The 24381-nt window shown below is 42.2% G+C and overlaps 2 protein-coding genes across 4 annotated transcripts in view; both read left to right on the top strand.

The window, feature by feature from the left end:
* The window catches only part of TULP3 (TUB like protein 3), a 29144-nt gene extending 20419 nt beyond the window's left edge, over positions 1-8725 (top strand). For all 3 annotated transcript variants that reach the window (XM_032983969.2, XM_042795327.1, XM_032983977.2), the window contains exons 6-11: positions 909-1106; positions 1595-1707; positions 2091-2205; positions 3997-4095; positions 7296-7467; positions 7998-8725. In XM_032983969.2, coding sequence (XP_032839860.2) covers positions 909-1106; positions 1595-1707; positions 2091-2205; positions 3997-4095; positions 7296-7467; positions 7998-8131 — 831 coding nt within the window. In that variant the 3' untranslated portion in view covers positions 8132-8725. The remainder of the gene's footprint in view (positions 1-908; positions 1107-1594; positions 1708-2090; positions 2206-3996; positions 4096-7295; positions 7468-7997) is intronic.
* A 3438-nt stretch (positions 8726-12163) lies between these two features.
* TEAD4 (TEA domain transcription factor 4) overlaps positions 12164-24381 on the top strand; it is a 68715-nt gene continuing 56497 nt past the window's right edge. The window contains exons 1-2 of the mRNA XM_042795542.1: positions 12164-14161; positions 14454-14532. The gene's annotated coding sequence lies outside the window, so the exon portion shown is untranslated. The remainder of the gene's footprint in view (positions 14162-14453; positions 14533-24381) is intronic.

Genomic DNA, 24381 nt, shown 5'->3' with positions numbered 1-24381 from the left:
TGTGTTTGTGAAATGACTGTGTGTATGTTGTGCTACGTTAGTGGGTGAGTAGTACAAGAGGTCTGGGTGTTAGCTACTTGGGAGACTGGGTTATGGGTGCCAGCTGCTGGAGGTATGGGAAGTGGGGATGCTTGAATGGAGGAGGAGTGAGAGACACTAGTGAACTTCAAGTCTGTGTGTGTACCTATGTGTGTATTCACTCAGACTTCCTACTGGCTGTACCTGGGAATGGGGATAAACCAGCAACCTCATCTCTAAGGCCTGATAAGGGAAGAATCTCCTAGGTTATACAATCCACTGGATACTTCTAAGAGAAAATTACTTTAATAACCTATACCAGATTTCCCTTAGAATTCCACTTCCTTTTGTGAACATAACTTGCATCCTGACTGTACACGCTGTTCTAAGATTGTTCCATTATTTAGCTGAGATGGTTCCACTATCAGTTTACTCTGTATCTGCTACTGTTCTGAACCAATATAATCTCAGTGCTCATTTCAGTCACAAAAATCCCAGCCTGTTTTACTGCAGCATCCATCAGTCCAGTTTATCATGCTACCACCCTGTGGTACAAACACCACAGGGTGTTGGAAGTTCTAAAACCAGTAAGGTTCCTTGCTTAGACTATTTACACTGTCTCATCCTATTTTCCCCTTCCTAGCAATTCACTCATCTCTGGTTAATTGGGACTTTTTCTCCCCTCCTCTTGGAGGGCTAGTCTTTCCTCAGAGTAAAAGTCTTCAGCTACTTGCTTCAGAGAAACACAGGTGGTCTCTCATTTAACTTCCCTTTCCCAAATATCTTCTTCAGACATGAGATCTTCTGTTTCAACACACCTTCCTTTTCTTGGGGAATACTGGAGCCTCTGATCTGACATTAATTTGCTAATATGATGGTTCTTCTCACAGGAAACAGGTGCTTCCTATAGTCCATCCCCTCAGGCAGATGCACAGCTGGGAGAAGTAGAGAACTTGGAGGATTTTGCATTACGCCCTGCACCCCGTGGTATTACAGTCAAATGTCGAATCACTAGAGATAAGAAGGGAATGGACCGGGGCCTCTTCCCTACTTATTACATGCATCTGGAAAGAGATGACAACAGAAAGGTACTGGAAGCAGCACACAGTATCTTGGCTATTGTACTCTTACCACAGAATATTTCTGATGTAGGAGAGGGCTTCTGGTAAGAAACCAGAAGTTGAGGAGACCAGCATGCAGATGAAGACAGTTTATATTTGGCCAAGGTACTAAGGAAGGAATCAGCAGGTTTAAAAGCCATAATACAATGAAATATGAAATTTTAAAAGTATAAAAATGTCAAGGTTATAGAAGAGCAGGGAGACTGAGGTGCTCCAGAAGAAAAGGAGAGAAGACTAGAAAGGACAGTTGTGTTAAATCTAGACTGCTGAATAAGCTGACTGGAGGAATAGGATTTCAAGGTGTGCACTTGTGGAAGAGATCAAAGTTGTGGAGACAGTAATAACAGCACAGAACAAAAGGGGAATGGATGCAGGAAATGGAGAGATAAGTTTGGATAGCAATGCCTCTGCATTCTTACAAAGCTCCAGTATTGATCAAAGTTTTGTATTTCCAGACATTCCTCCTTGCAGGGAGAAAACGAAAAAAGAGCAAAACATCCAATTACCTCATATCAGTTGACCCAACTGATTTATCCCGGGAAGGGGAAAGTTTCATTGGAAAACTCAGGTGAGAACCACAGTTGAAAACTACAAACAAGAGAGATTAGATTCTTGTTTTAATTGGGTTGGGGTTTTATCAATTCAGAGAATGAACTTGCATTGTCCTGCTTAATATAATCTGTATTCACCTGGGTTGGCAACCTTTCTTCAGCATTACCATTCACCGTGGCAATTCAGAGAAGGAATTCTAGCTTGATGCTTTTCCAGGATAGGTTAGAGGCTCAGTTCACCATGGGCACTTCACAGAAGCTCCTTACTGAGCTGGAAATAGGTAGATTCAAATGGCAGGAGATGTGTGTTTTCACTCTGCTGTACAAATACCTTCATAAGATGACAAAACTTTCCACTGATGCACCTCTCTTTCTATGTCTTTTCATAACCTGACATTAGGTCAAACCTCATGGGAACTAAATTTACAGTCTATGACCATGGAGTTAGCCCAGTCAAGGCACAAGGTCTAGTGGAAAAGGCTCATACAAGACAGGAGCTTGCAGCTATTTGTTATGTAAGTAGTGCCTCTCCCCTTTTGCACCTTTCTTTTTTGTTGCCTGTTACCAAGGAAATGGGCCATACAAAATCATGCTGCCTGGTAGCATCCTCCACTTAACTTTGGAACCAACTGCTCAATTTCAACCAGATACAAGGAAGGGCAGAGGCCTCAAAGGTAAGTTTTTACAAGTGTAATGAAAAAAAAAAAAAAAAAATCAATGCCAGGAGAGGGAGTGAGAGCCAAACTAGCATCCTGAGGACTTTCTTACCTGGGCTATCATTCATTGTGAGGCCAGCCAGCATATCCTTTACATGGAGCCAGCCACAGCATTAACTGTCTCTTGCCCAGCTGTTACCTGTTGAACAGTAAGAAGAAACTGAGAGTACCCTGTGAAATTGTTTTGCAGAACCAAAGGCATTTTGGTAGATAGGAAAGAGATGGTATTACTTCAGTAGCAGTCTGTTGGTAAGGGTATAGTTCTGGGGGAAATCATGATTTATTAGCTGTGTCCTAGAGATGTTTTCTTCTTCTGGTCTTGTGTATCACCTTGGTCTTGGCTTCGGAGTGAGGAGGTACCTGTGGACACTCTAGAATTATGTGAGGGTTCTCACACACATTGTTTCATATTCCAGTCTTAAAGTTTGAGTAAAATCTGAGGTTATTACAAAATGATGACCAGTCAAGTGAAGGATTTTTACTTTTATCACAGGTACAGCAGCAGAAATTTGAAGGTGCATTAGCTCACTGGAGCATGAGCTTGGTTTTTTTGCTGTTGATCTTAATGGCACTTGGGGGAAAAAACTGGTAATTCCAGTACCAGCCTGTTTACAGAAGTATCACTGGATATTTTCTTTGTATGCAGTATTCTTCAATTCCCCACCTAATTGTACACAACAAGGTGTTAAAATGAGTACAATAGATAATAACAAGTCAACTTTTCAGATTATGAACTTCTTATAGATAAAGTTTACATATGTAATGGAGGTTGCAAATCCAAAGACCTTTGTTTTGCATCTGCAGAATGCACTAGCATGTTAGGAGAAGCTGTATCACTTCTATCAATCAATTCAGTACTTCTAAAAGATTCTGGCTTTTTAATTGATCTTTGGGAATTTTAAAGGTTATCACTGACATTGTTACAGAACACTTTAAATGGACCCTTGGATTTTAGTTGACATTATTAAATGCATGATTTTAGAATGCCAAGACTTTGTTACTTTGCTTTTTATACTCAGTTCGCCTTGGAGCTGTCTCCTGCTACTAGTAATCTGGAAAAATCTGCTTAAGGTTGAGCCTTGGACAGATGCTGAATACTTTGACTTCTGGGTCTGTTCTTAATCATTTATAAAAGAGCATGATTTGAGAGAAAATTGTAGATATGCTCCTAAACACAAATAACAGCACCGAAAGAAGAATGTCATTCATTCTTCAGGAACATTTTAGTCTAAAAGGTGATATATACATAACATAGACTCAGGTCAAAGATACTTGTTTACTAGCAAGATTTTAGCATGTTTTTGCCTCAAATGCAAAAACTTATGCCTGGAAATTTCACTTGTCTGATTTCATTATAAATGTTGCATTAGGATAACAGGTGCACTATAATTAGACAACACAGTTCTCAAAAAGGGAAAGCTGTTCTCAGTGATTAAACACAGCTGCAGTTAGATAACTGCTACTACACTTATAGCTAGTAAATCTCTAAAAAACAATATAAATATGGATTCAAGTTCATTTTTGCTGTCTTTCCTTCTTTGAGATGGAGTATCTCATTTACTGAAAGTAATGTCTTTCTGTGTCTTTCAGGAAACCAATGTGTTAGGATTCAAGGGTCCCAGAAAAATGTCTGTGATCATTCCAGGAATGAATATGAATCATAAACGAATTACAATCCGTCCACGAAACGTGAGTTACAAAGTTTAGTCATGTTTCAGATTGGAGGAAGAGATTAAAACTTTCTTGTAGAGGTCTATCAGGGGTTTTAGAGCAAGGTTGTTAATACCCAGGGCTTTAGCAAGTCTTATGGAGAGTAAATACAATGTAGCTTGAACATGTTGATCAATTTGTTCTTGTCTTTTACCTAGTTTGTGGCCTTCTGAATAGTGTTTGGATCCTCACTTGTCCTTTGCTCAGCCTAAGTATTAGTTACTAAACTATTGCAATGGCTAGTGTATATTGTTGCTGTTGCACCTGCAACCCCTCCTCACTGTTACACTGAGAGTTGGGTGAACACAGAACAGGCCTGCTTCTTCAAGGAGCTGACATTCTTAGCCATTATATTAACTGCAACAGATAGATAATAAATAGATAAGATGGTATTCTGGTGTAATAGCAAGCGAGTAAATACATTTTTAATCAGAGTGGTGTCAGTCTCTTTGTAGGAATTGCAAAAAAAGGAGAAAGTGGGATGAGCAGAAGGATGGAGTTTTGTGGTGTCTATTTAGTGAGGATTTTTCATACACATGGGGGATGTTATAGCTAAAAGCTTACAGAACTGTATCTGAAGATATATTAAGGAGCATGATGAAAATTGTTCAGTTCCCTTAACATGGGTTTTATTGTTGGTCTGATAGAAGACCAAAAAGCAGAAAGGACAGGTGCTGACTGAAAGACATGGTCAATGTGTTAAGCTAGAAGATGGTATTTGTAGCCATGTTGTGAGTAGATATGAGTAGGACAAGAGTGTGTTTGTTGGAGTCAGAGGGAAAAAAAAAAAAGTTTCAAAAGTGGAAATTGAGTCATGAGAGCCTGGAAAAGAGGTTTAATTTTGTGAATGAGCAGGAAAATTGTATCTGGAGGTGGTCATTTATTCATATCTTTCAATTGGTATTGCCATCTACCCTGTCAGTACAGTAATGATTTCATGGCCCTACCATTTTTTTGTTTTTATCCTATTTTCCCAACTGTTTTGCTAGCAGGCAAGCCTAGTGACAGTGGGCAAGGCTGAAACATAAAGCCGTTCTCAAAAGTTGGCAAGGCGTTCAGTGTAGGGATTTGACTCAGTTTTTGTCTTCCTTCTCTGTAGTGTGATGCCCCCACTTTACAGGAGGAAAAAATGCATCTAAATGCACTTGAGTGATAGTTCTTAAAGTTCCTTTTGTGTCTTTGTCCTGGGTTTGAGTGAGTGGTGGGGTTTTTTGGTGGCAGGGGAGGGGGCTATAGGGGTGACCCCCTGTGAGAAGCTTCTTGAAGTTTCCCAGCTCCAAGTCAGCTCCACCTCTGCACCAAAACTGAGCCCATCAGCTGTCCCTCTGCAATAACGTATTTAAGAAGGGACGTGGTGAGGAGCAGTGGGACTGGTGAGGAGGAGTTGCTGCAGCTGCATGAACACCAAGGTCAGTGGAGGAACGGAGGAAGAAAGGAGGGGGGAGGTGTGCCGGAGCAGAGACCCCCCTGTACCCTGTGGGGAGACGGCAGGGCGTCCCCCCCTGCCACCCATGGAGATCTACAGTGGAGCAGACATTGATTTATGGCCTGTGTTTTTCACCTGGCATAATCAAGGTGCTGTGCCCGAAGAAGGCCGGGGTCTTGTGGGAAAAGGCAGCCCCCGCTGTTGTAGTTTAGCGCTGGGAGGATTGCAGCATGCGGGGGAGTCCCACGCCGGAGCAGCTCGGGAAGGGCTGCAGCCGTGGGAGGGACTCCAGTTGGAGAAAGTTGTTGACCCACACCAGAGCAGTGTGGGGAACGCTGCAGCCCGTGGGAGGGACTCACGTTGGAGAAATTTTGTGGAGGACTGTCTGCTGTGAGAGGGGGACCATGCTGGAGCAGGGGGAACAAGTTCCAGAAGCTCCCCCCACCGAAGATGGAAGAAAGCAGCAGCACTGACTGCACCCCCCCATTCCCTGCCCCTGCACCACTGGGGGAGGAGGTAGAGATATCAGGAGCAGAGCTGAGCCCTGGAAGAAGGGAGGGGTGGGGGGAAGGTGTTCTCAAGATGTGACAATGCTTCTCACTGTCCTACTCTGTTACGTGTTGTTGTTAGTGTCTGTAATAAATGTATGTTCTTTATTTTTCTTCCCCTAATGAGTCTGCCTTTTGCCCGTGACCATAATGGGTGATCTGCTCCTCCCGGTCCTATCTCAAACCCCAAGCCTGGCTCATCTGTCCCTTCTCATTGCCAGAGGAGAAGGGGGAGAGAGCGGTTGCGTGGTGTTTGGTTGCTGACCAGTCTCAAACCACAACAATCTTTTAAAAAGTAACTAAAGATATAAAGTAACTACTTTAAACCGAACAGTAAGTTTTATTTAGCTTATCCTCAAGAATCCATTATCATATCTGTCTACAATACTAAAACAGTTACTATAGCCATATCATTTAGACCTCTGCAACAGGTGGTTTTCTGATAATTTTTTCCCCATTAAATACCTTCAGTTTGGATTCTTTTTCTTGAGAGTTTTAGCATATATTATTTCAGTTTAGATTTTAATTGTTGCAGAACTTTTAAAATTAAATCATATGTTATGTGTTTTACTCACTACTATTTGTAGCTCCTTTAATTTATTCCATTTGTCAAATTTAGTGTGCTGTTTTACTTCCTTTTTGTATCTTTTTGGTTTTACTTTTCTCTGTTTTTCATATTGTGCATCACTTATTAGACCCAACAGGATGACATTTAACCTACGTAAGGCATACATACAGCCTGCTGCAGCTTTTGGACTTGCCACTGAAGCACCCCAGGGCCTGACACTATGCAGTTAATTGTAGACTATTTTCTTTTGTTTCAAGGTTTAGGATCTTAGAAATGGAAGTTGGATCCAACAGGATCAGAGAAAGCTTATGAGACTCAGCAAGGATTCCTGCCAGCAAGATGGCAGTCATTTGTGACCTGTGAATTGCTCCCTTTCCTGTACACACACTTCTTTCTCTCTGTCTTTTTTCTTGTTTAGGTGGAAATATGATGGTAGGTTATTGATTGTAAAGGAATGCTTGGACTGGGAATCCATGAAAGTATCTTCCTGGTACTTGCAGGAAATTTTCAGTAGGACTGAGTTTAAGTGCCGTCGTTGTGTTTCATTAAAGAGGAAATGACCTCCCAGTGACAGAGTGCACACATGTGAGAAAAGCAGTACTCAAATCTGATAAATATATTTCTCTCTTCTGAACAGGAACACGAGAGTCTGCTGTCAAAATGGCAAAATAAAAATTTAGAGAACCTAATTGCGTTGCACAACAAAGCTCCAGTCTGGAACGATGATACTCAATCCTACGTTTTGAACTTCCACGGGAGAGTCACTCAGGCCTCAGTGAAGAACTTCCAGATTGTCCATGACAATGACCGTAAGAGTCTGGTCGAGAGTGTGTAGAGCTTATTCAAACAGGGAGAATTTATTTCATGAGGTTTGGGAGGAATAGGACACCCTTCCTGGAGAAGGAAGGCTGGGTGGAGGAATTCAGCTGGGGACTTTTCAGCTGTCAAAAATTTATATAAGGCATCCCTTTTTCTGGGGTGGGTGCAGAGACTGCTGTCCATAGCTGCAGCAAAAATGGAGCAAATACAAGCTTCCTGAAGGGAAAGAAATGATTAATACGGCACCTTCAGCCCAGTGAAACAGCGGTTTGAGCTTTGGTTCTGAGAAGAAAGGTAATCTCTAGAACAACACAGTCACTCTAGAGAACAGATTTCAACACCACTCTGATGAGAAAGGATGGATATTTGGGGCTGCCACACATGTGTGTTTTTTTATTTGTGGTTGTTTGTTGGGTTTTTTAGGGTTTTGTTGGTTGGTTGTTTTTTTTGTTTGTTTGTTTGTTTTTTTCTTTGCTTCACTGTGAAATTGTTCATATCTGAATCTTTCTTTTCTCCCCAGCTGACTACATTGTGATGCAGTTTGGTCGTATAGCAGAAGATGTGTTCACTCTGGACTATAATTATCCTCTCTGTGCTCTGCAGGCCTTTGCTATTGGACTCTCCAGCTTTGATAGTAAATTGGCCTGTGAATGAGAGACAACAGACTTGACACATGGAACTTGCTCCCCTCCCTGCATCTTGTTGTAAGAGTTCCAGTTGGAGTAATGAAAAGCACAGTGAGGTTGGAAGGGAACTGGAGGACCAACTTCTGCAGGCTTATTAGAAAGCAAATACCAGGCTCAGAGCATTATGGTAGTTGACAACAGACCATTTTAGAAGACTGTCCCAAGGAATTTAGCCCACTGATTGGAATACATTGCAGCAAGGATTAGAAAAATTATGCTTTTGTGTTCCTATACCTTGTAACTTCCACAGTGCCCCAGGAGGTGATGCTACTGATGAATTCAGGCAAAAGGAGGACAGTTATTGGCACGTGTTCTCTTTTGCTGTGTGTAGTGTTTTGCTGTCTGTTAGATCAGTCAGACATGGAAGGATTCAGGTTATGGCTCTGTGCAACTGTAGGTAATGTTCAATAAATACAGAGTTGGAATGAGACATATTGGCTCTAATAAAACTCTGTGGGATGATTCTCTGTTAAGGCTCATAGTCCAGTTCCCTTTCATTATTCTAATCGCTCCATATCCCTTGACAGTTGTTTTACCAAATAAAGCACAATCACATCTCAAATGCTCCCTTTTTAGTTGGTGATACTATATCCATTGCTGTTTCTGTTATTCTTAACCATGTGAAAAATGAGACTGAACAGATGATAGAATCTGATTGAATTTGGCAGAGGGTAGTACTGTAATAGTATACAGTGCTGTTCCTGAAAAACAGTGTTCTGATTGATTGCATCTAAACTGTAAGCTGAAATATTTTTAATTTGTCCACTGTTTGTAAAATTTGCTACATTTTTAGGAATAACTTAGTGACTGATATTTTTTTTTTTTAGTGTGAGATTATCTCAAGTCATGACATATTAAAGTAGGTTTTATATAAATAATTTTAACCCGACTGTAAGGGGTTACCTCAAAAGGAGTGTAGGTGTTTTCAAAGGCATCAGTGAATTTAAAAAAGTTGATAAATGTATCACAGGGCTTTGCAATGTGTCCTTGCAGTGTTCTATTTTTAATGCTGGATGTACAATATGGAGACTGTAGGTCACAGCATGGAGCGCTTCTTGATTCATGTGGCCTTGATTCGTCCAAATGAATTGCTGCACACTGACATGTAAGTCTTGTAGTGTACACTCTGCTGTGTACCAAAGCAGAGAAGTTACTATCTCAGATGTGTCATGGCTGTTATGCATATTCATGATGATCCTGGAAAACTCTGTCCCTCTATTGAGACAAGAATAGGTGTTCTCCAGCTTTGGATATTGTCAGCAGACTAGCTCTGTTTCCAGCTCCAAAGAGCCAGATTTATTGCTTTTGGTTTCTGGAGTCTTTACAGTGTTAGATATCATTTGGTCTTTCAAAATAATTAAACATTATGAAGACGTTTTCTGATATTGCCAGGAAAAAAAAATTATGGTAATCATGTGTAAATGCTGTATGTAACTGTAAATTATTAATTGATGCTGAGAACTCCAGCTCGCCTATCTCTCAGCTGCCCATTCTGCGTTAGCTGGTGAGCCATTGTCTTGTGATGATCTCATCAGCAGAGCAGTCCCAAAGAGAACTTGAATCATGGATCTCTTTTGTGCCTTCATGTACTTTCTGCTCACCAGACTGGAGACAAAACCTGGCAATATTTTCCAGTTGTGTTCTTCTGAGTTCTTGGCTGATGGCCTTGCATTCCCTCTACGCATCCAGAGAAACTAAGTCAGTTTGTTACCTGTCTGATTATTTTTCTGACTAGGACTGTGTGAAAGAAACTGCCTTATGTTAGCTTGGGGTAGCCTGAAGGTAGAATGCTGATTTCCAATTCAAAATTACTTTCTCTGTACTCAGAAGGCCACAGTAGCATCCCTTTAGTCACACTTTCAGTTAGGCTTGTCAGCAGTGGCTCTTCAGGATATTTGTGGACACCAAATGATCCTAGCAGGGTCAGGGCCTCTGAGTCTCAGTCAAATTACGCAGACAGGTGAACTGATTCAGTGTTCTTTTATTAGATAATGCTTTACATAAATTTGTATTTATAACTTTTATATCTAAATGAAAATAAACTAATTTATATATTGAAAAAATCCTTAATTATAAATGAGTTTGGGTTTTTTTTAGGATTTTGCTGTCACTTGTGGGTATTCTTTATTCCTCCTGTAACAGATACTACCTCAGTTTCTTCCTGTCTTCTTGTACCTCATCTCTCTTGTTACTCTCCCATTTCCTCTGTAATCCTCAGTTCTCTTCCTTTGTGGTGTTTTTTTGATCTGATCAGCTTGCCCAACTCCCCTCTGCCTTCTGTTCTAAGCAGAACACTTTGCTTCCACAATACCACCAGTAAAGAAAAACAAAACCCCACAACATTTAGAAGTCTGGGAATAAATGTAAGATCAGTCTCTCTAATACTTTTTTTTTTTTTCTTTTTTCCTGCATCAGCAGGTCTTCCTGTATGGTTCTTGGTTTCCATTTGATTCTCTCTTTAAGCTAGTTGCATTTCTTCTCTGCCCCATGTTTTTAATGTTTCTCCTAGCATCCAGTTAGGTCTTTTGAGATGGTTCTTAATGCATTTTCTTACCGTCTACCTGAACCTGTTCTACTATTGAAGTACAATACCATATATTTCTGAATCAAGAACTGAAATAATACAAGGCCAGGAGGTTGCTGAACTAAGTTGAAGTGCTTATTTTTTCCACTGCAAGATTTATGAACCTCAGTGAGATAATCAGAAACTGATATAGCTCTCAATGTATAGGCTCTATTCTTCATGCACCTCTTTTTTTCCCACTATTTCCATCTGACCCAAATTAAGTTTAGTTGGGAGAGAAAACTGAGCAGGAAGTACTATGGGCATTTGTTCTTAGTACAGTAATATCAGTTGCATACACACAAGTGTAAAATTCTTGAAATCCCAGAGAGATCTTAAAACAAAGAAGGAGGCACATTAAACTGTTAAATATGAATCCTTAAGGCAGGCCTAGCAGACTAAAACAGTTCCTTGGCTCAACAAACAAAAGACAGTGAATAATTTCTTGCATTCAAGGGTCACTTCCACTCTCACTGAAGTTTTGCTTCTGAATTTGGTAGCAATAGGACAGGGGGTTTCATTACTGTTGGCATAATAACTGTATTATACTTAGTGTGCTCCTCTACTTGCTGGTATAAGCTCTGTAAATCTCTCAGTTGACATTGAATTAGGTTTCCTGTTCCTGGTACAGAACAAAAGCAAAGCCTCCCCTGTGATTTAGAGGTCAAGAGCTAAGACTTTGTGCAAAGTCTTGTGAACTATGGACAGATTCCTCCTTTGACAGAGTCAGGAATCTCGTCTTCTCTGCCACAGTGTCAAACTGTTGTACGTAACTGCAGTTATGCAGCTGAAACCTAGAACTAAGAAAGGTGCTTATGGTATCCTAGGGCCAAGAGATTTGGCCCAGCATATGGTTATGAAGGTGAGTAGAAAAGCAACACTGGTATAAGAGCTTCCTTACTAACAGGGAAAACAGCCTGCTAAAACTGTGAAGTGGTAAGAATTTAAAGTTCTGCCATGAAAGGAGGCAGAGACCCTGTACCCACTGTTATTCCTGTATCTTTTGAACTACAGAGTCTATAGAGTTTTTATCTTCTCATTCTGGCCCTTAACATGTTCTATATGGAATTATTCTTTCCCTGCTGGAAGTTGGAAGTCACTTCTTTGGTCCCAAACTGGGAGAAAAATCCAGAAGCAAACTTCAATACATAAATGGGTGAATGTATTCTAGAGGATATAATTTGTGATCATTTACTTTGATTAAATTAACATTTCCAAACAAGGTGAACCATTACACTGCCTGCAACAAACCAGCTTAAAATTACGAAGAAAACAAAGGATTGATTTTTTTTTTAAATGCTTAATTAAATTGAGCTATTTATTAAAGGGAAAGTAATACTATTTTACTGTGAAAAGTGACTTTATTTTAAAATCTGCATATCAAAATCATTCAGATAGAATACAGATAGGGTTGGGAAGTTAAGTCTGATCAGCTTGCCCAACTCCCTCTGCTTTCTGTTCCAAGCAGAATAGTTTTCTTCCACATTACCACCAGTAAAGAGAAACAAAACCAAAAACAAAACAAACAAACAAACAAACAAAAAACAACAAACCAACACAACCCACCACCAAAAAAACTCTGTTCTCTTACGTGAGTTTCCATCTGCAATTAACTAGAGTCCTGCAATCAATTTGTGGCATGATTCACAAGAAGGAATAGGTTTCAATTCCTTCTCTTTGAGCTATGTTGATTCTGCAGGGAAATAGGAGCAAACCAGCATGTTAGTCACATAATCATGAGACCTGGCCTAGAATTCACAGTGAACACATGATGAGAAGTGAGCTACCTTTAATATATCTTTGTTTTTCATTAAATTACTTGTTTTAAATACGGCTTAGTAGAAGCAGTGGCTAAACGAGATCATTACTGGGCTTTATATAACAAAAATCCTGCAAAATAATTTCACTGCAGTTTGTAACTTCATCTTGTTTATATTGTATGTACTCTTGGTTCCTACAGTTGTATCAGAAAACTTTTTCCCTAAGTATTCATAAAATAGCTGCATTACCTTACAAAGAAAAGTAATTAAGTGTATTTAAAAAGATTATCAATATCTGTTACCTTCAGCACTGCCAAACTTTAAAAAAAAAAAAAAAAAGAAAAGAGCTGGCCTGCCAAATCCCAAGGCTAAGTTTTATTAAGTTGATGAGTTTTGTCATCTGAGGCTGCAGGACACATTTAGGTCCTGTGTTCAGTCTTCTCACTGCAACTGGAATGAGTTACGAACTTTTTCAGCTTTGGGTTCTTACCAAAAGCTGGTGTTTTTCTTAATCCATTTCTTAAATATGTTGAAGTTTTAAACAAAGCCAAGCGCGGTGTAACTCTACCAGGCGTAGTTAGGCGCACACCAGACGTCTGTGACAAAGTCACCTGCTGGAAACACTTAAGAAGTTTACTTAGCTGCACAGCCCGAAGGTGCTAATAGCACGTCGCTACGTTTACTAAACTCGCTGGTTCACTACTGCTTTTGTTTTGGGGCTGTAGCTCACCCAACCCCAGCGCAGCCCGTCTTGTACCACCGCTTTCTAGTGCAGCATGTCGGCATTCCGCTATGGACGGAGAGGAAACGAGCATCTCTGCCGGGAGACTGAGAAAAGCCACCGGGGACGTCACTTCGCTGTTAGGCGAGTAGTTTTCCTTTCGGGGATGCTCTCGGGACAACTAAAGCGTTACAACAACTCCTGCGGCGTTAGGTTTGGTTTGTTTCACAGCGGCGTTGGGTGGAAATCACAACCCACCCCTCAGGGGCTCCGGAGAACTGTTGCCCGCGGGCCGCGCCTGCCTCGAAGGGCTCAGCCAGGGGAGCCGGGCGGGCTCCCCGCGAGCGGAGCCCCCTCAGCCGGCGCTGCCGCCGGGGTCCCGCCCTGGGGAAAGCGCCAGGCGAGCGGCGGCGTTTCCCGGGCTCTGCCCGAGGCCGGCTCGTCCCAGGCGCGGTCTCCCAACTTCTCGCCCGCCCTCGCCGCGCCGATTCCCGGAGGCGGTGCCGTCCCCGCCGTTCCCGCCGCCCCTTCCCCCGCTCTCGGACGCCCGGAGTTTCCTTCCTCCGCTCCCTCCCGTGCGGAGCGGCCTTCCCCGCCCCCCCGGGCCCCCTCTTCCGGCCATTGCCCGCGTTCCCTCCGCCCCGGTCACGCTCGGCCCCCGGTCGGGGAGCGCCCGGCCCCTCTGGGTTTTGTTCCCAACTCCGCCTCGGCCCTTCTCTCACCTCCCCTCGCTGGTCCCCTACCCAGCCCCTGCGTTAGCCGTCCCCTCCCCTCGGCCGCGTTCATTTCATACCAACTCTCATTCCTCGCATTCCTCACTTCCTCCTTTCAAACTCCAGGGGAAATAAAAACCCTCCCTTTTCTTCCCAAACCCCTGCCCGACCGCGGCGGCTGCCGCCCCCTCCCCGCCACCGCCCGGGCTCGCCGTCCCGCCGCCCGCTCCGCGCTCTTCAGGTGAGTCCGCGCCTTGTGCCCCCGCTCCGGCCGGCCCCGGCAGCGCCCCCCCCGCCCCGCTCCCCTCCCGGGCCCGGCCTGGCATTGTTCGCGTTGTCCCCGCCGCTGTGGGACCAGGGGAAGGGGAAGCCCCGGGGGCAGCCGCGGCGCCCCGGCAACTTTTTTTTCTTTCTCTCGGAATCGGGGGCGGAGGAGCTGACGCGCCCGCTCCCACCCGTGCGGCCTCGGGGGGGGGGGGGGGGGGGGCGAGGGGCAGGCGCGCTTTAACAGCCCTCATCCGCTCTTTTGGCAGAAAGTCCTGGAGCAGAAGGAGGGTTTGAAGCCGGTCCCCGCTGCCCCCGCGGAACAACAGCCGCTCTTGCCTCGCTCAGGTCAGGACACGCTGTTTCGCGGTCGCTTTCGCCCGGGGTGAAGGGGCGTCGTGTCTGGAGGAGGGAGAGTGAAAGGGAGGGAGGGTCGGGAGCGGGTCGTGTGCGCCAGGGGAGGCACCAGCCGTACAAAGGAGGCGATGGGAACATCCTTAATGGAGGCTCCGGCGGCTTCGAGGGTCTGTCGGGGCTGCGTGAAGGGACTCCGTGGCTGGTCGCATCGGCTGAAAACTGCTAGCGCTTTTAACGGGAAACAAAAAAAAAAAAAAAAAAAAAAAAAAAAAAGTTTCTGTATCGTTCGCAGAGATATTTTTGGGGAGAGGAGGAGCAGTACTTTCTGTAACAAATTTTAATGTAAATTATGGAAGGTATTTGGGGGGAAAAACAGAACAAAAAAATCATGAGCAAACCCATCCGTGAGAAGGCATGTGAGTTGTTACAGAGCATTTACCAAAAAATGAGGGAATACTGTGGTCCCAGATCAGTTATTCTGAAGTTAGAGTTGAGTTTTGGTGGTGTGTCTCTGGAAAGGATTTAAATTTAAAAAAAACACCCGTAACACCAAAAACCAAACAAAAGCTTTCCCCAGGTAATCCTTTATCTTATGTAGATAATTCAAAAAATTCCTTGCATGGGATGTTGAAGATGGGGCTTTTTTTTTGTAGAAGGGAGAAAGGGTGTAGCTCTATGGATTTTAAGAACTTCTGTAAAGTACTTTATGCTGAATGGTCATATATTAGTAAAAATTAAAAAAAAAAAAAACAAAACCAAAAAAAACAACCAACCAAACAAAACCCAACAAACTCAACCACAACTGATCTACCATTTGTTTGTTTGTTTGTTTTTGCTTAACCTGAAGTTACTCATGTTACTTTCTAACCTTAAGAATTGAGTTCTGCAACTCCTCTACAAATAAACAACACAAAATACTTTTCAAATGCAGGGGGCTGGGTGGGAGGGAAGAAGACTTGGGGTTTTTTGTTGTTGATTTTTTGTTTGTTTGCATGTTTTTTTGTTTTGTTTTTGTTTGTTTTTTGTTTTGTTTTGTTTTTGTTGTTTTATTTTTTTTCTTGTTTCCTATTAATCAGAACAGATTGGCTTCCCTTTGACTTGATCTGCATTGTCTGTGTGCAGAGTGAGTGGAGCATTGCTTCACCTGTCTGTCCGTCTGTCTGTGTAGATGTAAGAGGTTTTATTGTTCTTCTACTGAAGGAAGTGGGCAGTAGGACTGGGCATGTAGTAATGGGGAGGAGTGAGAGGAACAGAACAAGGGGGAAAGCAGACTGGGTATGTAATAAGTGCTAGGGTTGAAGCTGCTGTACTAATCTGTGCAGTTAAAGCCTTTTGGTCTTGATGGCTTTTTCTCACAACAGAGAAGAGCCTGGATGGCGCTGTAATTAATACAGAGGGGCTTCTTTATTAGGGCTGTTGGATGCTGAGAGACTCTGTTTTTTTTTGGAACTTGGGTTGGCAGAGTGAAGGGCAGCCAGCCAGAGGGTGCTGTCACATTATGAGGTTGTCCTAAATCCAGATCTGGATGGCTCCTTCAAACTCGAGCACACGACAAAGTCTATTATCTCTAAACTGGACTATCATCTCCTTGCTCATATCATCTCATTGCTCATATCCTCTCAGAGGTGATCTTGGGAGCAATTAGTGTGCATGAGAATGGGTGTTAGGCACTGTCTTGATTCCTGCTACATCTTTTAGATTTTTGAAATTAATTTTGCCCATGACTGAAGTATTGTAGGTTATTTACTGTGATAAGTGTTTTAATGTTAGTGTATTACAGAACATGTATGGGAAAACAGTATAAATATAATACTGCCAACTCTGAAGAGAAAAAGGGCTCCATGGCACTGAATCTTGCTTGTGGTCTAAAATTAAATCACAGTTCCTGTTTGTTTTCTTACACAAGTATTTTTCACATAACTTGAATACAGTAAGTAGAGTTTTGAGAGGTTGCTGAGAAGTACAGTTTCCGATAGATGCTGCTTGCATCTCTGTTTGGAGTAACATACTCATTCATAGCTGTCCTTCTGTAGTATTATGTGTCTTTTTCTGATTTTTCAGCTCTTGGTTCTATCACAACCTAACTCAAGAAGTGGGTCCACAAAGACTTTAAGGTGGCACAGCTTTAGACAGAACCTGTGCACACAGCTTCAAACTGTCAGTTTCCATACTCAGAACACTTTCCTTTGTCACTGGCAGGGGTATTGGCACTGCTGTTTACTGACCCAGGCCAGGGGGCTGATCCAGATAAAAAGTAACACTCTCTTTTAGCTATTTAGTCTTCAGCTACATGTGTTCTCCAGTCTGGTTAATCATGCGGTCACATAAATGCCTTTTCTTGACCACATTGCCATATTTTCTGACCTTAAGTAGTTCCTTGGAGCATGTCTACAGTTGCTTCTGTGACAGTGAAATGATTTTCTGTCTTGTCTGGCCATGACTATCCTAAGAAAGCAAAAATTCAGTGTTACCTTTTTCAAAAGATCTATTATACTTTCCCTATAGCTCTGATTTGTCCTTTTTTCATTTGTGTTTTTTTGTGTGTGTGTGTGTTTTTGTTTTGGGGTTGGTTGGTTTCTTTGTTTTCCCATAAATGCTATGCAGTGGATCTTCCATTAATTTTCTTGGACAACTTTTCTATTGCCCAATGTACTTCAACATCAGAAAAGTTTTCTTAATCTACTGCAACAGTTTTTGCCTTGGTGTATATTTCTGTGAAATGATTGCTTATTCTCTCTCTGTCTCTCTGCATTTGCACCTTTTAAATTCTTACAAGCTACTAATGAGACTGAACTTTTAATATTTTTCAATGTCTCTTATTCTAGGCATAATGACTGTTTTTCATATTCTTCTCTTCAATCTATCTGTGTTCCTTTAGCAGAATGAGATCTGATATTCCACGTGTTGGAGGTGATTCATCTCTCTTTGTTGCCTGCAGTGGTATCTGAGCACAGGCAGACAAAAGTTACATTGGTCATTTTGTAGAAGCATTTGCTTTGCAGACAACTCTCATTTCTTCAGCATTCTCACTCTTGCATGTCTTTAGCTCCTGCTTCTGGCAGAGTTTTTTTCCTTGATTTATCTTTTTTTTGCATTATTGTCCCTTCATTTTAATTACTTTTCCCATATATTCTTATTTGTCTCTCTTGTTTGTTTTTGAGCTGTCTGAATCCCTTTGAATTGTTTCTGTCCACTGATGTTTGTAAACTTCATTCTGCATCACCTGCAAGTTTCATTAACAATGCCTTTATTCAGTCTTAGATCTCTAATTAAGTTGTCAAAGAAAACTGGACTGGCAAAGATCCCTACATCAACCCAGTATATATCCCCTATACCTGCAGGTTCCATTGGTATATATCAATATATGTCATTATACTTAGTTTTGAAGCCTTTAGTTAATTTTCTAATAGTATGAGCAGTACTCTCCAAAGCCAATTCTATCCTCCTCTGAGGAGCAATCGAGTTTATCAATATTGACAGTAGTGTATGCGCCTCTTTCTCTCCCCAACTTCTGCATTATGCCTACAACCATGCTAAATAAATGCCAAATATACTCCTTTGTAGAGCATTGTGAGAAGTCAGGAATTTACATGCATGGAGCTCATTACAAGACCTGAGACTAGATGATTATAAAGAGTTCTTTGGGGCTTGGAGGTGGTCTTTTGGGTTCTTAGGGTTTTTTTGGTATTGATTTTCTTACTTCTGGGGTGGGTTTTTGTTGTTGTTCCTGCCCCTTGGGTCCTCCTTTTTCTGGAGATGATGCAGTCGCTCCCCTTTGTTTTTAACACCATATGAATTAGACATTTTCCTGCTAGGGAGGGGCAGGTTTTCCAGTTCCCGGTGCCACTGGCTGAGTCACTGGCTCGGTTTTTCTGTTCCATTGTAGGTTTATAGTTACCTTGTTCTTACCTTCCTTTGAATATGATTGCCAAAGGGTAGATGTTTTACTTTGCTGTGCATCAGAGACGTGGTGCCAGTAGCTTTCAGAGCCTGGACACAAGCCTTTGAAACACCTGCTTTGCTATTTCCAAAGAGAAAATAAATTAGTATAGTCCTCAAAGTGCTTCCCTTCAAACAGTACGGTAACCATTAATGACAGATGTGCACGCAAAGTCTAGTCTCTTGTAACTAGAACTGCTCTAACTTGAAGGAGAAAAAGCCGAGAGAGCACTGAAAATGTGTATACTGAAATAGAAAGAGGGGATTTGCTGATGTGCCTTAAAATCATTTTACCTGATCATGCTTCTCCATGGCAGGTCCTTGAAATAAAGCTCGCTGATAGACTGGATAGATAATCCGGACTAGCAGGATTTAGAAAGGTTCTCCTAGTTTTCAAATCTTGTCAGTTTAGGGAAAAAAAAGAGAGACATGTAAGAGAAATATTTGGATAAGAAGATTTTCTCCAAGTATACTCACTACTTTTTGATTTATCTTTATAAAAATAAATAAATAGCAATCTTGTTTATTTTCCTGCCCCAATCTGTTTGTGAAGAATCTACGTGAACAGAAGAAAATAACTGTCCAGGGGAAACGATGTAAATCACTGTTTCTATCCACCCAGTAAGCTAACTGAAAACAGAGAGGCAGTTTTTGGTCACAGGTTTTATTTGTAAAAACATGTTTTAGAAATTAGTAATCTGTGGTTGTGTCCCTTTAAGAATCTAGTTTTGCTTGGCTAGCTGCCCTTTTTCTCCTGTAGATTAATCCAGCAGAAGGTATATAACCTGTTGACCTTCCTGGCGAGAAGGGTCTGGAAGGGCAAAGAGGTAAATCAGAAAGTTAGTGCTTTCCTGTAATATCTGTTGGCAGGTTTAACCTGTATTTTTTTAGGTCTTGGCATCTCTTTTTTTCTCTTTTTTTTTTGCTTAGTGATTCTTGTTTGAGGGTTGGGGTTGTACTTACAGATTCTCGTGATTTTCACTTGCTTTCTGTGAAATTCCTGAATGTTCAGCAGTTTGGAAATGACAGTGTTTATGCCATTGTTGAGAGGGAAGAGTACTGAGCTCAAAATTAGTCCGAGTTGAGGATGGCTTTACTATCTCTTGTATCAAACTGTTAGAACTGGAATCCAGCTAAAATGGCTGACATCTGTTTGTCTGGTAGACAATTTCAGACTCTTTTACAGAAAAACAAATCTGGTGGACTTTCCTCAGTGTCAGCCCTCCAGAAGTGCTCATCTGAGCTGTGAGCAGTGAATGTTCACCTGCTGCATGTTCAAGGTGGATCATGTACTCCAAAACTGAGCTGGCGTGGTTTCTGAATACCCCAAGAGTTGGTTAGTAGGGTTCATTCATATGTTGCAGGTGTTTCATGGTTGTTCTTTACTTAGGCATTGGTTTATCAAAAGTATCATACACCTTTACGCTCCCATCTAACTACTACTAAAATCAAGACACATGCATAATTGGTTGACTGAATTGAGGTCCCATTTTATATACCTGTTCTGCCTGTTTGAGATTTGCTTTTGTCTTGGATTTGGTAAAGGGCTTAGCCCTGGCCGGACAAGTTGTGCCTGCAACACAGACCACCTGCAAGCACTTTTAGATGCAGAAATCTGACTGTGTTCATGGTTTATGTGGTCAGTGCTTCTGTCTATTCTGTTGTAAATCTCTTTGTTGAGGTTCAGCTATTTCTTTTCTTGGAGACTGGCTATGGTTTTGGAGCTAAATATTTTCATTGTTTTGGATGAGATTTGCAAACATCTGTCTCCTGTCTGAGTTTATATGAAATTCTGACATTAGTGTCACTGTTGTGAGGGTGTTTGGGACATTTACCCTTGAGTCCTGGACAAGAGGTTGAGAGATGTCATGAACAGGAGGCAGGATTAGGAAATAAGAATTCAATTTGGATATGATAAAATGGGCATTACGAGTCTCTCAACTTCATGTTACTTGTCAGGAAAGACTCAAAAGATGTCTTATTTCCAGACAGTGTTAAACATGAGCCCCTCTGAAGTTACACCCCTTGCAATTGCAAATCACTTTTAAAGTTCATCTTTTCTTGTTTTGAAATTCTTGTCTGGATTTTGCCCCCAGTCTGATTTTGTCACTGGGTGGTTCACTTAGGTCTTTGTGCTATAGATTTTTCCGCAGGTAAAATGGGGGCTTTTGAGTCTGATGGTGAGATTTTCAGTGGGTTTAGGAGCAAGGCTTTTTTAGGTTGATATTAAAGGTTCCCTATCCTTTAATAAAGTGAACAATACGCTTTGGGAAAAAGCTAAGCATGATTTGTTTCTGTGTCTAGATTCATTTGGTAAGACCCAAGTCATTTTAATCAGTCAGTGTCTACACTTGTCTATACTTGAAGGGACAGTTGTGATTTAAGTGTGCTAGCTAACACTACTGATGATTCTGCAGTAGAAAGGGGATGTGATTACTGGACTTCCTTCTGCTTCCTTGCTTTCTAACAAGCTCCATGCTCGTTGGGAGGATGACTCCTGGTGACTGCTGTTATTAGCATGAGGGTGGCTGAACCATTTTCACCCTGCCACAACCTTCATCTGTTTGGGAAGCTGTGAAACACATGCCACATGTCTTGGAATGTCAGGGAGAATGGGAGCTCTGGGAACAGTTCCCACATGGTGATAACGGTGACTCCCCAGGAATTGCACTGTTCCTTTGAGGACTGGGGCCAGCCCAGTGTGTGGCTTAATCCCAGGGCAACCTGGCAGTGTCAATCTCTGCTGCCCCGGCTGCCTCATTTTTCTCTCCCAGCTGAGATGTAAATCACACAGTAGTCATTTTGTCAGTCCAAGGCTGGTGGTCTTGTGATGTAACCTGTACGTGGGAGCTGTGCATGAGTTGTAGCTCAGGCTTGATCCCCAGTTTGGCCTCTCCCAGACTAGTGGGAGCAGAGCCAGTCTTTGGGTTTTGTTGCTGTTGGGTTGTGTATTTTTTTTCTGTCCTCCTTAGGGCAGCAAGGCTCTCTGTTCTGTTTCCTTTATCTTAAATGTAACTGATTGGATGGTGTGCAAGGCCACACACAGCCTTATCTCATCACATCCTGTTTGACTGCATTATCCAGGGCTGTGCTGATAGAAGTTCTCTTCTCTCCTTATTTTGATTTATATCACTGTGCTGGACACTACATTCTCTCCCAGTTTCAGCCAGAGTGCAGCTATTGCAATAATTTAAGAGTGTTTTGCTTTGCTCAGGACGTCAGGTGCCTTTTGAACAGCAGCTGCTGCAGGCAGTTTCAGTGTAGCAAGCAAACCAAGCTTGATTTTGTGCTAGGCAGTATGATATGCATTCAGCAGGAGCCCAAACTTATGTTGGATATGATCTGAGGCTAATAGTGATTGTTCCTTTGTAAACCAGTCTTAGTGGTGAGAAGGAGACAAAAATCTCATCATGCAGCTTGTAGATGTAATGATTATACTACCTTGCCCAATACACAGAAGGAATCTCAGTTCTCCTTTCTTCCTTGCTTGGTGCTGCTGACGGCTAAGAGCTTTTGCTTCACCTACAGCAAGTAACAGTTACCTTAACTGTTTTTATTCACAGGATTAGGCAGCATCATTATTCTGTCCTGAGTGGACAAGGATATTCACAGGGAATAATAGCCTGCATTGCTCAGTGATTGCAGGAGACCCAGGGCAAAAGGTGACATGTAGCCAGGCTCACCGCCGGGCTAAGTTGTTACTGAGTGCTCGAGTGGAGCCAGATCAAACGGCTCGGTGAGCTGCACCCACCCATCTTCACTGTAGCTGGATCTTCTGCTGAAACTCCGAGTGGCTCTGGCTCCGGGCAGCTTTAACGAGTAGCGTGTAGCTACTGAGGAGCCTGAGCAACTGGTTGCCGGCTGGTGCTGCAAAAGTGCTGTTACCTTCCTATAGTTCAGGGCTAGTTGGTCTTTCTACAGTTGCATCTTTATTTTGCTCTGTAGAGACCCTGTAAACAAGTTCAAGATTTCTGTCCTCTTTTGCCTGCAAGCTTTAACAGACCCTAATTATTATTGAATACCTGCTTTCCCACCTTTCCCTTTACTAGTACGTTGCTTTTTTTTTTTTTTTTTTTTTTTTATTCCTGCAGTCTTTGAGTTGCAGCCACTTGGAGCTACTCATCTACTGATTGCACTCATTCTTTTCTTTCAGAGGAACGGAGCTATTATTGTAGTGTCCCGTAGAATTTCCCAGCCTTCTTCCTCTGGTAAGTCTGAATGCTATCTTTTATCACACCTTGTGCAATAGATTTCATAGTATCCCAAACTGTTGCTTTCCTTAACACACATCTCCTTGTATGACTTCATTGTATAAGCTCTCTTGTCAGCATGTTCTGAATGGAAGCAACTGACTGGTTGTTGCTGTTTCCAGGTTTTCCTATTGTTATAAACTACTCTAACGTTATAGTTTGAGCATCAGGACATCTCCTCTTCTGGCCAAACTCATTCTTCTTTGAAATTCTCTGTTTGACTGCTGCTGAGAGATGAAATTTTGTGGTTCAGATCTTCTCTAGTACCAGTATTTGGCTCATATTACCAAGGTAGTGAATATCCGAATTGCTTACTTTTATTTGCATTACAATGACATCAAGGAATACCTGTGATGGGAAGCAGTCCTTGCCCCCATAGTTTGCAGTTCCACTAAATGAGACCAAGGATGATGTGATGTCCTTGGTAACACGAAGTGATTAGCTTGGAGTGCAGCCAGCTCAGAAGCAGGAGTGGGACCACACTGTCAGGCTCCACACGGCTGTGCTGGCAGGTGTTCTCGCCTGGGAGGGGTGAGGGAGTAGGGATGTCTCTGGTTAGAGTGTCATGCTCGATACTGATTCCAGCATAGAAAGGGGGTGGTCATGGATTGGGGGCAGTCTTTTGGTCAGAGCAGCTGTAAGAAAACTGAACAACTGGAGACAGCTGGCTGCAATTTTTCAGATCCTCAGGAAAATATGATTTTGTGCTGAGCAGCTGCCATGAACACTTAAGAGGGAGCTGTTACCAACAGTAATGACTGAGGGATTGATATTAGAAAGCAGATGTACCAGACTACAGTCTGTTAAAGATGAGCTCCCTGTCAATGAGACCTTCCTGAAGGGCTCTTGGCAGCTGCCTAGCCCTGCAGGATCTCTGAATCTCAATGAGATACCATGTGTGAAAGGAAAGGGAGTTAGTGTTGATATTATTAGAATCAGAACAATTAAACCAAAGGTGCTGGAGCTGAAAGATTTCTGTGCTTTCCCCATGGTTTTGCTTTCTTCTGACCCAAAAGCCTGCTTTTGTGAGTGACTCATTAGGAGATGGGCCATCGCAGCAAGAAGAACAAGGGCCAAGAGTGAATAAGAAACAGTATTTGGACAGAGGGAAACAAGAAGGAAGTAGAGATACGGTGGTGAGGAGGTGGAGGCCCTGTGAGGGGCTTGTGTCTTTGATCCTGGGAGAGAATCCATGACTGGACCCCACAAAGAAAGGTAGCTAATCATGTCTCAGTAAAATAAGTGTGGGACCAGAATAAGAGCAACTTAAGGTACAAGAGCCAAGAAGCAGAGCATAAGTTCAAACAGGGAATCTGAAGATAACAAACACTAAGTCTGGGACCTCTGGCAAAACTTCCTGTTATAAGAATGGGACAACATCCTCTGATTCCTCTGATCCCAAGAACTGTGCCTGGCAAGGAGATTCAGATGGGGAAGGTATTGTCTGACCATGCCTGGGAACTGGGATCTCTGTCTAGTGATTTCAAAATCAAATTCCTTCCACATCAGAAGAAAGCTTTGTGGTTATAAGCTCTTCCACGGGTGGAACTTTTTTCCTAAAAAAAAAAAAAAAAAAAAAGAAAGAAAAAGAGGGAAACATTTAAAAGATTTAAAAGTACTAAAATATTTAGTGATATAACAACATTCAGTA

This window comes from Tyto alba, unplaced genomic scaffold (assembly GCF_018691265.1).
Source record: "Tyto alba isolate M040663 unplaced genomic scaffold, T.alba_DEE_v4.0 Super-Scaffold_21, whole genome shotgun sequence".
NCBI lineage: Eukaryota > Metazoa > Chordata > Aves > Strigiformes > Tytonidae > Tyto > Tyto alba.
Note: the sequence above shows the minus strand (reverse complement) of the source record. Positions and strands in the feature narration are given on the sequence as shown.